Source organism: Chlamydotis macqueenii, chromosome 14, assembly GCF_036417535.1.
Source record: "Chlamydotis macqueenii isolate bChlMac1 chromosome 14, bChlMac1.mat, whole genome shotgun sequence".
Classification (NCBI taxonomy): domain Eukaryota; kingdom Metazoa; phylum Chordata; class Aves; order Otidiformes; family Otididae; genus Chlamydotis; species Chlamydotis macqueenii.
Genome location: NC_141569.1, coordinates 10,401,673 through 10,413,290, shown reverse-complemented (window position 1 = coordinate 10,413,290; position 11,618 = coordinate 10,401,673). Strand labels below are relative to the sequence as shown.

Here is an 11,618-nt window from a genome sequence, read left to right as displayed (position 1 = left end):
TACAAAGATGAAATTCATGTACATAGTATTTTTATGCAGTCTTCATGTTCCATTTACACAATTTGCTAGTTTAAAAGGGTTTAACAGTCAATCAAGAGTTCAAGTATGAAACTCCATAACAGAAGAAAATTATATTGTGTTATTGAAGTCAGCTAGATAAACAATACCTTCTGATTATGATTATATCGTTATGTGCTTCACGATGAACAGTGAGACAGAAAACATTCCCCTGGTTTCATATTCAGAATACTTGCTGAGATTCATGTATAAATGGATGAATGAACAGAAGGGTAATTGTGTATTATTTTAATATAATAAAGTAAAATTTATTCAAATGACTAAGAAAAAAAGTGTTTCTTTATATCTTGTGTGGAGTTCTGCCTTACTGAATTAGTGTATGTTTATGATTCTGACAAGCTACAAAAGAATAGCTATAAATACAGAGTCAGTGCTAAACATGTATGTCTATTCTTTTGCAAGCAAACTGTCACAATATTATGCTCATTAAAAAACTTTCAAAAACTAATAGCTAAGTGAAACACTAGACTTAATGACTTGAAATAAATATCTCGCAACAGAGCTGTTTAAGCCCCTGTAAAAACAAACCTCTTAAACAGTAGAAGTGCATATGTCAAACAGGAGAGAACCTGTGTTCACTGAAATCACTTGCAGTCTTGCCACCGACTTCAGTAAGAACTAGATCAAAATAAAAACTTTCATTACTTTTGTATTTCCTTTTTGATTGAATCTTCCTTTATTTTCTTGCTATATCCAGCCAAAGATGGACTCCTCCTAGAGAAAAAAGATAAAAGTGAAGTGGTGCATTGCCTTTAATATAAAAAAGTCAGATATAAAGTGTGACAAATAAAGACTCTATTCAGATTCTTCAGATTTTACTTTAGACCATCAGAGAAGGATTTAGCTCAATGAAAAGGTAAAATCCTTCTTCCCGGTCTTGGCAATGCACACAACCCTTCCTGCTGAGAACAGGGCCATTCTACTTCCCAAATATGACTGAAATTTTGAAAAACATTTGAGCCCAATGTCAGTAATAGTGAAATATACAACTGGTACTTATTAATAACATTAAACAATATCAGTGTGTCTTTTTAATATGATTATTTTGTTTATTTTAGCATTTAATCTCGCTTGGCAATTAATGGACTACATACATACCCTGTCCAGGCAGGATGCCTCATTCTGTGAACTTTGGTTCATATCATTGCCTGTGGGAGAATATTTTGTGGAGGCACATCGTCATTTTCAGTCACACTGAATCTAATCTTAATTGCAGCATTCCAAGGATTAAATAGGTAGCATTAGAATTCAAGTAGATTTTTGTTCTCTCAAGAAAACTATTTATAGAGGCAATAAACTGCGACATTAATTTTCTAGCTTTATTAATCTAGTAAAAAAAAAAGATTAAAATGAACCCAGTTTATTCAGATTTGTTGATCCATATCTAAATGTCTGCTAGAATTATTCCATTTGCTTCTTGTTTAATGAAAAATTCAGATCGATAGGAGACTTATCTCCTTGATTTGATGTTGTGTAAAATCTGCTAATTAGAAATAAGGTATTAGAATTGATGGTTTTCACCTAAACAGAGCTCAATAGTAGATTCTCAATTAAAGCTCCTGAAAAATGAGGTACAATTACAATTAAGGATAGAGTTAAGTGTTGGGGAGTGGGGGGTGTGGTTCGTTGGTTGTGGGTTTGGTTTTTTTTAAGTCACTGGAAATTATATACAAAGACAATGCTTGCTCTCTCCAGATGACAAAAAGAAATGAGCACCTGAAAAGGCAATGGGCCCTGTCCGTAAATACAAGCAGCACATTGCGTATCCATAACAAACAGAAAAGCAGATTAGCAGTCATTACACTGAGATGGTAAATCCACCTAGGAGATATTTTCTATCAGCAGAATTATTGGCTTTTTTTACAATAACTTGAAATTTTGGAGGCAATCATATATTTTTATGTGATTTTTACTTGTCTCTTGTTTTCCTTTCTCTTAAAAGCAAGAAAACAAAAATTCCAGAAGACTTATTTTTTTCTCTAGTGACTGCTAAGTCCTACATAATACATTAACAGCTGTGCACGAAGCCTTCTGCAATGATCTAAGCTGCAGGAGAAAATACCTGGAAGCTGCTAGATCAAAACCTTTAGGTAAGGTAGAGAAGCACGGTGTTACAATGGCTTCTGCAACAGGTGTTAGAGAGGAAAAAGCCCTGTGAACAACATGCACCCCCTCCACTCAACCTCTCCTGGCTAGCAGGAACAGATAGTTCTGGAGGAAGGGTACCCATGCCCATCCCTGTGGAATTCTTACATTTCACGGATGCTCACTTATACAGGCATGAGTCAGATACAGTGTTACAGTTGCAAATAATTACTCTAATTATCACAGACAAATGAGCAATAATATAAATGAACTATGCACCATATAGAGAGGTAGATAACATTTTAATTGATGGCAAAGATGAGAGAATAAGGATTATCAGAGCCAGGAAACAGCTTCCATATGAGGAGAGATTTAGTAGACTGGAACTTCTCAGCTTGAGAGAGAACTAAATGGAAATATGACAGAAGTCAATGGCATAATAATTGGTATAAAGGGTAAGAATAGCACATAATTAATACTCAGCATCTCATAATACCAAAATTAATCAGGAATTGGTTTTAAAGCAAACAGAAGAAGTGCTTTTCCACCTAATGCAGAATATTTGCAGCATAATTGTGGAATGTGTTGTTGCAGCATACTGTGGAATTTCTTCTGCTATTCCAATAACATCCACTGTAGGCTGCAGGGAATACCCATTGGGGTAAACAAATTTCTGGTTCGAACCAGAATTGCACTTTTTTGTTCTCATAAAGAAAGTTTTTACGGGAATATTTTCTTGTCACATGTGTGGAAATCAAATCAGTATGCAACATACAATGTTTTCCAAAAATAAGATACTGGCAACAATCGACACACATTTTGGTATATACCCAAACACCCCTACATGTGGAAAATTTCCATCAACACAAATCCAAGCTAAGCAGAGGCGCTGTGGGTGAATGTGCCATTCTTTAACTTGCCTGGCAACTCTTCATGGATTAGTATATTCTTTTTCTTAAAACTCATCAGACTGTGAGGCCAGAAATTCCAATTACATTTGTAAGCATACACTGTATTATCTTAAATTGTGCAGCAACTACAATGTCTCTAATTGAAGTTGCCTCAATGCAGAGCACCGGTTTTAATTCCCAAGTCATTTTCCAGTAATGAAATAGCTGTATTCAGGGCACAGTGTGAGACCATGTTTGATGGTTACGTTAAATTGTGTTACAGCTACCTTTGGGGAGCATCTAATTTATTTATTGTCTGTATGAAACCAACCACTATTTTCCTGTATGAAAAAATAAATTATTATTCATACAAGTACTGCCTTAGACCGATCTGTGAATAATAGTTTAATTACACATTTCATGTGTTCAGAAAAACTTACAGATAATTTATGTTCACGTCTTTAATGTTAAACTGCAGAAACGATTTCTGCCATGCTTCCTCCAAATTAATACACGTAAGACCTTCAATGTAACACAAGAGTTTTTTTTAATATGGCTAGAAGTGTGTAAAGTATGCAATTAATTCCATAATTTGTGAATTGAAAGATCCCTTACCCAAAACAAACAGCTGAATGGAGCTTAAACCTATGGATCTTAAGTCAAAGCACTTGCATAGTAATTTTTTTTCTCTACTAAAACAAAATATTATCAGTTCATTACCTACCTTCTCCATCGAACTGACTGCAAGTCAAGAGTCGACTTCTGAACTTTTCATTTTCTTCAAGCATTTTTGAAATTACTTTCTGGACCTTAAGCCAGACTTTGGCCTGAAAGATAAAATTGAATTTTCTCAGTGAAGCATACAAAAAAAAAGTTGTATTAAAACACCTCCTATAAAGCAGAACTTTGAATTCTCTAGCATGATTATGAAGTCCAACAGGTTTTTGTTGAGGACTAGGAAGGGGGAGATGTGAAGGAGGGGTGTATATATATGTGAGATATATATCTGGAAGAATCACCTCTAAAAATCAAATACATTAACTACTCTGTGATTTTCCACTGTTTCTTCCTTAGAACTCTTGTTTATCCAGGACTTGTGAAGTGCCCTTCTAGATAAGAAGAGCTTATGAAAACTTGTGTAGTCATTAAACTCTCTTCAAAGTCATCCAAAATGGCGAAAAAAATTAGGCTGAGACAAGATTGCTTATTTTTCCAGGGGCAAAAACTTCGCTGTGCAACCCCTCAACAGCAGCATAATTCAGGCACCATGCTCAGATTCTAGAACAGGAGTGGCCTAGCCTATTTCACATCAAATTCATACTGATCTGTTCACAGATGTTGATGACCTTTATCTTAGAGGCATAAAACTCCATCTATAGTGGGCACATTTCAAACTTGTGCATTGAAAATACTAAATTGGCATTGTTGACAAAGGCATTCAGACAAAGAGGCAGCCTAACAAATAGAAATGGCTGTTAACATGCTAACGTTATGACTTTTGCTGGACCCCATCCGTGAAACTAGTTTAATCTAAAGATAATTTCTTTCTCACGGACATTTTATTGCTAAAACATAATACATATTCCTCACTCTTTTTGAAGACTATTTAATGTACTAGAAGAGTGATATTATAGTATGTTATTAGCTGTTCCTCTGAAGTCAGTAGTATTTTCCTGGTTTTAAATCAAGTATCTGTGACATTCCTGTATTATAGTCTAGCTGATTACTGGTACTTCACACCTTACAAAATCTCATAATGAGTTACTATTTTAATAAATGTGCCTTTTAAAATTTCAAGCATTTGTTGAACTACTGAACAGGAACAGAAATACATTTGTGAACAGAAAGTAATTTCATATTGCTACTAATAAGGTGTAGCAATGTACCTCTGATGCTTGCCCTTGCTTATTTGTAACCTGTGGGATTTCTTCGCTTGAAACAGCAGCAGAAGAGGAGCTGCAGAGCTTTTTCCCTGCCAGGTTTCACCCAGCAAGGTGTGCAGCACCCTGGCCCAAATCCAGCAAAGCATTTCAGTGCAGGCTTTAAGTCAACAGCATACTCTCATTTTTCAAGGTAAGCACACACTTAAGTGCTTTATTGAACGAGAGCCAGAATTTTAAAGCCTCCAGAGAGGGAAAATACCACCATTTTTCTTTTCTGTAAGTAAGGTTTTCAGTAACAGACTACCAATTCAATCTTTTAATCATCCTCAAGCTCTCACATAGACATATATAGAACAAGCAGGGAGTGATTTTCTCAAATGCAAAGGCAGTTAATCCAGCTCCCATATTTTATACCTTTTGCTTCTTCCGTTTAATTACTTTATGAACATTTCTTGAAGGGAAGGGAAAGTCAAAGGTGTCAGCCTTAGCCTCTCGAAGGTCACCTAGAAAGAGAGTTTAGAAAGCATATTCCAAGTGTTTACAATATCTTCTTGAGGAAGATGTAGATTCCCCATCTTCCAGAGGGATACTTATTTCTGGTCCCAGCAGGTTACAGAATATTGGTCCTTACATCATAGTAACTATCACCTTGCTTATTTTCTCTGTTATAACCATGGGGCAAGTGAGTGTCTCTCAAATGCCACAAAACAGATTTCAAAACTGTACAGCAACCAAAAAAAGAAGACAACAGGCTCTGGGCAATCTAGCTTTTAATTCCCTCATTTTCCCCTTGCTATGGCAGCTGCTAGAATTTTGCCTGAGTTCAAAGAGGAAATGGTGAGTACACTGAGGCAAGAAACCAGACAAATCACCTCTGCTAGCACTAGAAAACAGAAGCAAGAAAGGCAGGTTGATCTTGTGGACTTCAGACACACATAGCCACAAGGAGGAAGGACTTGGATGAGTTCCCCATGGAGTGAGGATGGTGGTTTTCCAAGGAGCTGTTGGACAGACAGGGCATGGTGTGCAGCTGAGCGAAAGGGTGACCCATGTGGGGATGCTGAATGCAGTCATAGCCATGGGCTCATCCCCTGCTCAAGCAGGTCTTCAGGCAAACCTGCATCCTCCAGGCCACCACAGCCCCACCACCAAATACGCCAGGCACCACATCATGGCAGCAAGGCTTCGAGTTACCGATAGTCACAGGCTGCCTCCGAGGTACAGGTTGGCATCACTTAAATAGTAACCCGACAGAACCAGTGCTTTTAATTACAGACTAATGTAACATTTCACTTTGTCATCTTTGAAAGAAATGGCATTTAGGAGGAGGAAAAATTTACAAGAAAATTAAAATCTCTCAAGAGGAACAAGTTAGTAAAATTCAGGACCACCCTATCTGTGTCACCCATCATTTCCAGCACACACCCCAGCTTCTTCTTCAGAAGCCAGGTCATGTTCTGCATTTTCACTCCATTTCATTCTGTGCAGCAGAGCTATGCTTCATAAAAGATCACAACCACTGGAAAACTGCCTAATCTTTTTTGTCTGCTTTTATTAAAAAAAAAGGCACCCACGCCCGTGCCCATCCCTACTTTCTTTGGTCTCAGCCACAAAGAAAGAAAACTGAGAAACATCTTTGGGCTGCCGCAGCAGCGAGGGAGCCGGCAGCGCAGCGGTGCTGTGGTTAGGTGGGGATTTCCTGAGGATGGGCGGAAAGGACCCCAAAGTTTGGTGTGTAACAGGGCGGCCTGGTTGGACACAGCGATAAGGTCACCTCACCTTACAGGATGGAGACATTGTAGCCCAACAGTGTAAGAGTTTGGGTCAAAAAATATTACATTTTTCACATACGTAAGTTTAAAATCATGTTACACGTCCTACCTAAATACCCAGTCTGACTGTAGTGGGAACATTGAGGGAAAAAAAAAAGTGTCACACTCAGCCCTCAGTGTGCACAGTCTGATTCAGAGGGAAAACTTCAGGACAGTGTCAACAACGCACCACAGGGAAACAGTGTCTCACTGGAAGAGGAGAACATGGCAGGAGCCATGTTGAACTCAACCCTGACCTCTCCCATGCCTGAGCGCACAGAAGTCCCTGGCTCAGCAACACCTACCACGATGGCATCCCACAGGCTCCACCACGCCAAGGCTCCCCACCGCCTGCGCCCTGCCACCAGCAGCGAACAACTCGGGGCTGGCTTTGTCCCCGGGCACCAGGGCAGCCCTCTGCCCGCTGGCCTGCCCCGTGGGGCTCGGCTGGGAAAGCAGGGGCCCAGCCCGGCCCACCTCGGCCTGCCGGCAGCCCCGGCCACAGCGGATGATGGAGCCACAGCGGTGGGAGCCGAAGCTGTTGACGTAAACAAATTGCACGTGCGGCTTCTCCTGGCTGCGGCCAGGCTCCTTCTGTGGCAGGGCAGGGCATCGGCGAGGCCTCGCCGAGGCAGGGCGCTGAGGAGAGGCAGGGGCTCGGGGGGCGGCCATTCCGGCCACCACACAGCACTGTGGCCCCTTCCTGTGGGCAGGCACGGCCTGGGGGATCTGCAGAGCACCCCTCCTGTCTTGTCCTGTCTGATCGACATTGACCCACTTTGGTGTCCCAGCTGGTTGGCGGAAAAGGGAGAAATAACCATTTTCAGAGCAGGACAGAGCAATGAGCTTAGGAGCTTAGTGCAGGAGCAGGTGTGTACTACTCCAGTGTCCCCCTCCTCTCTCTCTCTGTTGTAACCAGCTCCACAAGGCTGCTTTTGGCCAGCATTAGTTAGAGTTTAGCACAAACTATGCTGTCTGAAGTCCTATGTCGATATATTTCATGCAAGTTATGACTCCACGTTGGAGGCAGTGATATATTGTTTGTCTCTGCTGCGATTTACAGATGAGGAACAAGCGGCATCTCTTTGCTGTGGGTGCCCTGCCATTCCCGTGTTGATGTAATGGATTTTCACGCCCTTGTACTCCAAACAGCTTCCCTGCATGTGTGGGTGGCTCCAGCCACCTGGGGAACAACATTTATGAAACATCAGTTTAAATATCTGTTGTCATTTTGTCCTCCAAGCAACAGCAGGCGTACATGCGTGTTGTGTGATACCGAGAGGACACGCACCGCAGCCGGGAGTCCTCCCCATGAAGATGCTCTAAAGAGACGTGCCCCGCTGCAGCAGCAGCTTTATGAGATACGGCCGCTGACAACTGGGATTTCTCAAACCACTGAAGAGCACAAGTCCCATTGATTTTTGCTTTGGCACTGAAATACTGCTCTGTATGATTTCCCAGACTTTCAGCACACTTGGCTGAAAAGGCTGCTCAGAGGAGGGAAAGCGTTACAAATTAGAAAGAATAAATTCTACGAAAAGAGCTTTTTTCTAATTGTTTTAGCAGCACCAGCAATATGAATGGCGCTGACAATTTGTTGCCCTTGCGAGTGGATCCGAAAAGAGCACGAAGCAAACTGGAAGTCTCTCCCCAGCCTTTGAGGAGGCCGGGAGCACCCGAGGTCTCCGGGCTGCTGTCGCTGTCCCCCGGGCAGGGCAGGGTGCCGTGCAGACGGACCCCACGAGATGGCAGCCTTACCTACCGAACCACGGGTCCCTGCTCCTGGGACAGCGGCGACCTGAGGTGGAGATGGGAGCCCAGGGCAGGGGGGGGGAAAAAAAAAACCACAAAAAAAAAAAAAGCCCCCCCCAAAAAAACAACCCCCAAACAATTCCACAGCACTCTTCTGCGAAATATCCCAGGATTTCCAGCTATTTTATACACTGTCAGAAAAAGGCATTTTGCGTATGCAGTTGAAAAAGAGGAAAACAACTTCCAGAGGCACAGCCTGACGGTTTGCCAGAGTAATTTGTTATTTGCCAATGACAAAAGGGCATCTGCTGCAGCCTCCAAAGTGTATAGGCTAAAAAGGAGGTCGCAGGTAGGATAAAATCACCAACCCAGTAGCCTTGAGATCAACTGTGATTAAAAAAAAGAAACAAAAACCCAAACACCAGGGACTCTTTTTTCCCAAACTAACAAATTGACCTAGTGAGGAAGCAGCCAGCGAGTTCAGTTTGGGGGTATTAAGTCCAGAGAGAGGCAACAGAACAGCTTCATTAAAACCTGATCCTGGAGTTCAAACTTTGCCATGGCCATTAATCACAAAGCCCTGGTAAAGAAAGCACTCCTTTTGCTGAAATACATGAATCTCAGCCCATACCGCAAAATAACCCTGAACACACAGCCATAAACCTAGAGCACCCATTTTCATGACATGACTGTCTTTGCACTGTGCATGACCTCTTGCTGCTGTATCTTCCTGACCAGGAGTTCCCTTTCCCAACTGGCAGGCTGCTTCCTCCCTATGGCCCTGTCAGGGCACCAGGGCTGCCAAAGCAGTGGTTTTCTCAGCATCTGCATTTATGGAATATGCTTCCACCCTGCTAATTCAAATACACATGCCTTGTGTGGTACATTTTGTCCACTTTTCCCAACAGCTCATTGCCAGGACTTTGATTTCAAATGCAAATTCAGCTCAGATCCCTTTTAGGATCTATTGCTACTGACAAAAATCAAGGCCACCTAAAATCTATGAGCTATCTGCAGAACTGGAAAATTCAGCTATTTTAGCTACACATTGTTCTTCATCCTCCTTTTCCACATGTGTGAACTGACAACCAGCTAGCCGCTGTCTCTGTATTTGTCACTTCGAACAAAAATCTCAGTTTTTCACCACAGCTTCAACTCTCTAGTTAAAAATAGACCAGATCCTAGCTTTCAGCCAGCACCTCATCATGTCATTTGTTTTGTTTTCAAATGTCAGCTTCTCCAGCTGACATTGTTTCCTGAATTCTATTGTTTCAGTTTTACTTTGACCAAGTATGCATCACCTTCTATTAACCATGACTATCATTTTAAAATCACGTAGGTTTTGGTGGTAGCAAGCCTACAGTTTATGCCAAGATAAGGAAGGAAGGAGCCGATAGGACATTGCTGTTGATTCCATGATTCTATAGTTTTTCCCTGCAAAAAGAAAACTCCTCCTGCTGTTAGAGATTTGTTTTTCTATGAGGATTCTTTGCAATGGAGTTAAACAAAGTACTTACATGATTCAATATAATTTAGGCAAAGCAGATTGCTTATAAAGTATTCCATTATCTTGATCAACTGCAAATTGTGAATACATCTGAAATACAAATCTTAACAGTGTTAATGGGGATTTTTACGTGGAAAGTATGCCGATTCTGACAACAATTACAGTCAAACATTGTTAATTATACCCTGAGCAGTAGCACAAGCAATTATTGTATCTCCTTTGTTTTCACAGAATATTTAATAAGAGTCGCTGCAGTAAGGTGTTTTATTAGAATGTGGTTACTTTACAGAATGCACTGGGGACCATTTATTAGTATAAACAGGAATAATTATAAAAACAAAACCCACCACTTCTGGTAAATCGAAGCAATGCATTATGCCTTCAGCTTTTGCTTACTGGTAAAATTTTATAATTTACAGTGGATCTCACAGTTAATTATGTAAGCAACAACACAGTGCAGCAGAGACATAAAATGGCCAAATGCCATTTTAGTACACCTGCATTTCATATTAATGAATCTGCCTATCTCAGATTGCTTTACAAGCCATACACGTGGGAATCACTTCATCCACACCAGTCATACGGAGAGGCATATTTTCCCATTTCTCCATGCTGCACATAAAAATATTTAGCAGACTATAAACTAAGTTTGTTACACAAAAGCCTGAGCCTTCCCTTGAGAGATTTTCAAATCACCGAGAAGATCCACGGACTTTATAATCAAAGCTCAAGTCAATGAGACTGAAACACCCGGCGTTACTGTAACTTGGTGTTACAGTATTTAAATAAAGACTCCTAATCTGAAATAAAACTATAGAGGAACTCAAAAAGGCAAAATGATCACTGAAGAAAACACCAGAATTAAACAGCCTTATTGCTGGGAAAGACTTACAGTTGTACAGCAAAAGGGAGGCAAGGACTTCAGTCTCTCAGATTTCATTTTTCCACACAAATGTGCAAGTTGCTGGTATTTAACGATGACATCCTTTGTTTCCAAATCAGCCATAGTAAAATTTTACCAAATTTTGGGCTGCGGGGACTATGATATTAAACATTACTCCTGCTGCTCCGGAGAATGTGCAGTCAGACCCTGCGTGAACACAGACAAGGAAGTTGACGCCTACCTGAGATAAACCTCCGGATATTGTCTTTGCACATCCTAGAACACTGGTTCAGTATAGGATATAAAAAGCAACAATCACTAAATCATCCTCAGATTCAGCAGTAGTGTAGGTCTTCCAAGACCACCTGTCCAAGCACAGAAATCTCACACTTTCTTAGCGTCTCTTCTGAAATCTAACGTGATCTCAGGCCAAAGTGTGCCTGCAGGCTAACGCAATCACCGGTACATCTGTCCCCATGTATGAGACAGTTGTATTTAACTACAACAGTGTAAATACCACTGAACATACTCATTCCTCACTAGCAAGTCCACTTTGTAATGGTACTAGGGTCTTTGCAGAACTGTTCCAGATGCTGAACACTCACACCCTCCCTACCCCCAGAGACAGAGGGATGCTGCCAGAAAAGGAACAGAGCAGGGCTTCTGTCTCCAAGGACTGCGAGCTCTGCAGAGAAAATTGAAGCAGTCACTGCTTTGTTCTGCCATCAC

General features: G+C 41.1%; 1 protein-coding gene across 1 annotated transcript; it reads right to left on the bottom strand.

The window, feature by feature from the left end:
- Nucleotides 1-765: 765 nt before the first annotated feature.
- C14H5orf47 (chromosome 14 C5orf47 homolog) lies at nt 766-7,419 on the bottom strand. The gene is made up of 5 exons (XM_086759238.1): nt 7,053-7,419; nt 5,351-5,439; nt 3,778-3,880; nt 1,177-1,226; nt 766-792 (listed from the first exon to the last, which is right to left on the bottom strand). Exons 1-5 carry the CDS (start codon nt 7,417-7,419, stop codon nt 766-768), a joined length of 636 nt encoding a protein of 211 aa, XP_086615364.1.
- Nucleotides 7,420-11,618: the final 4,199 nt, after the last annotated feature.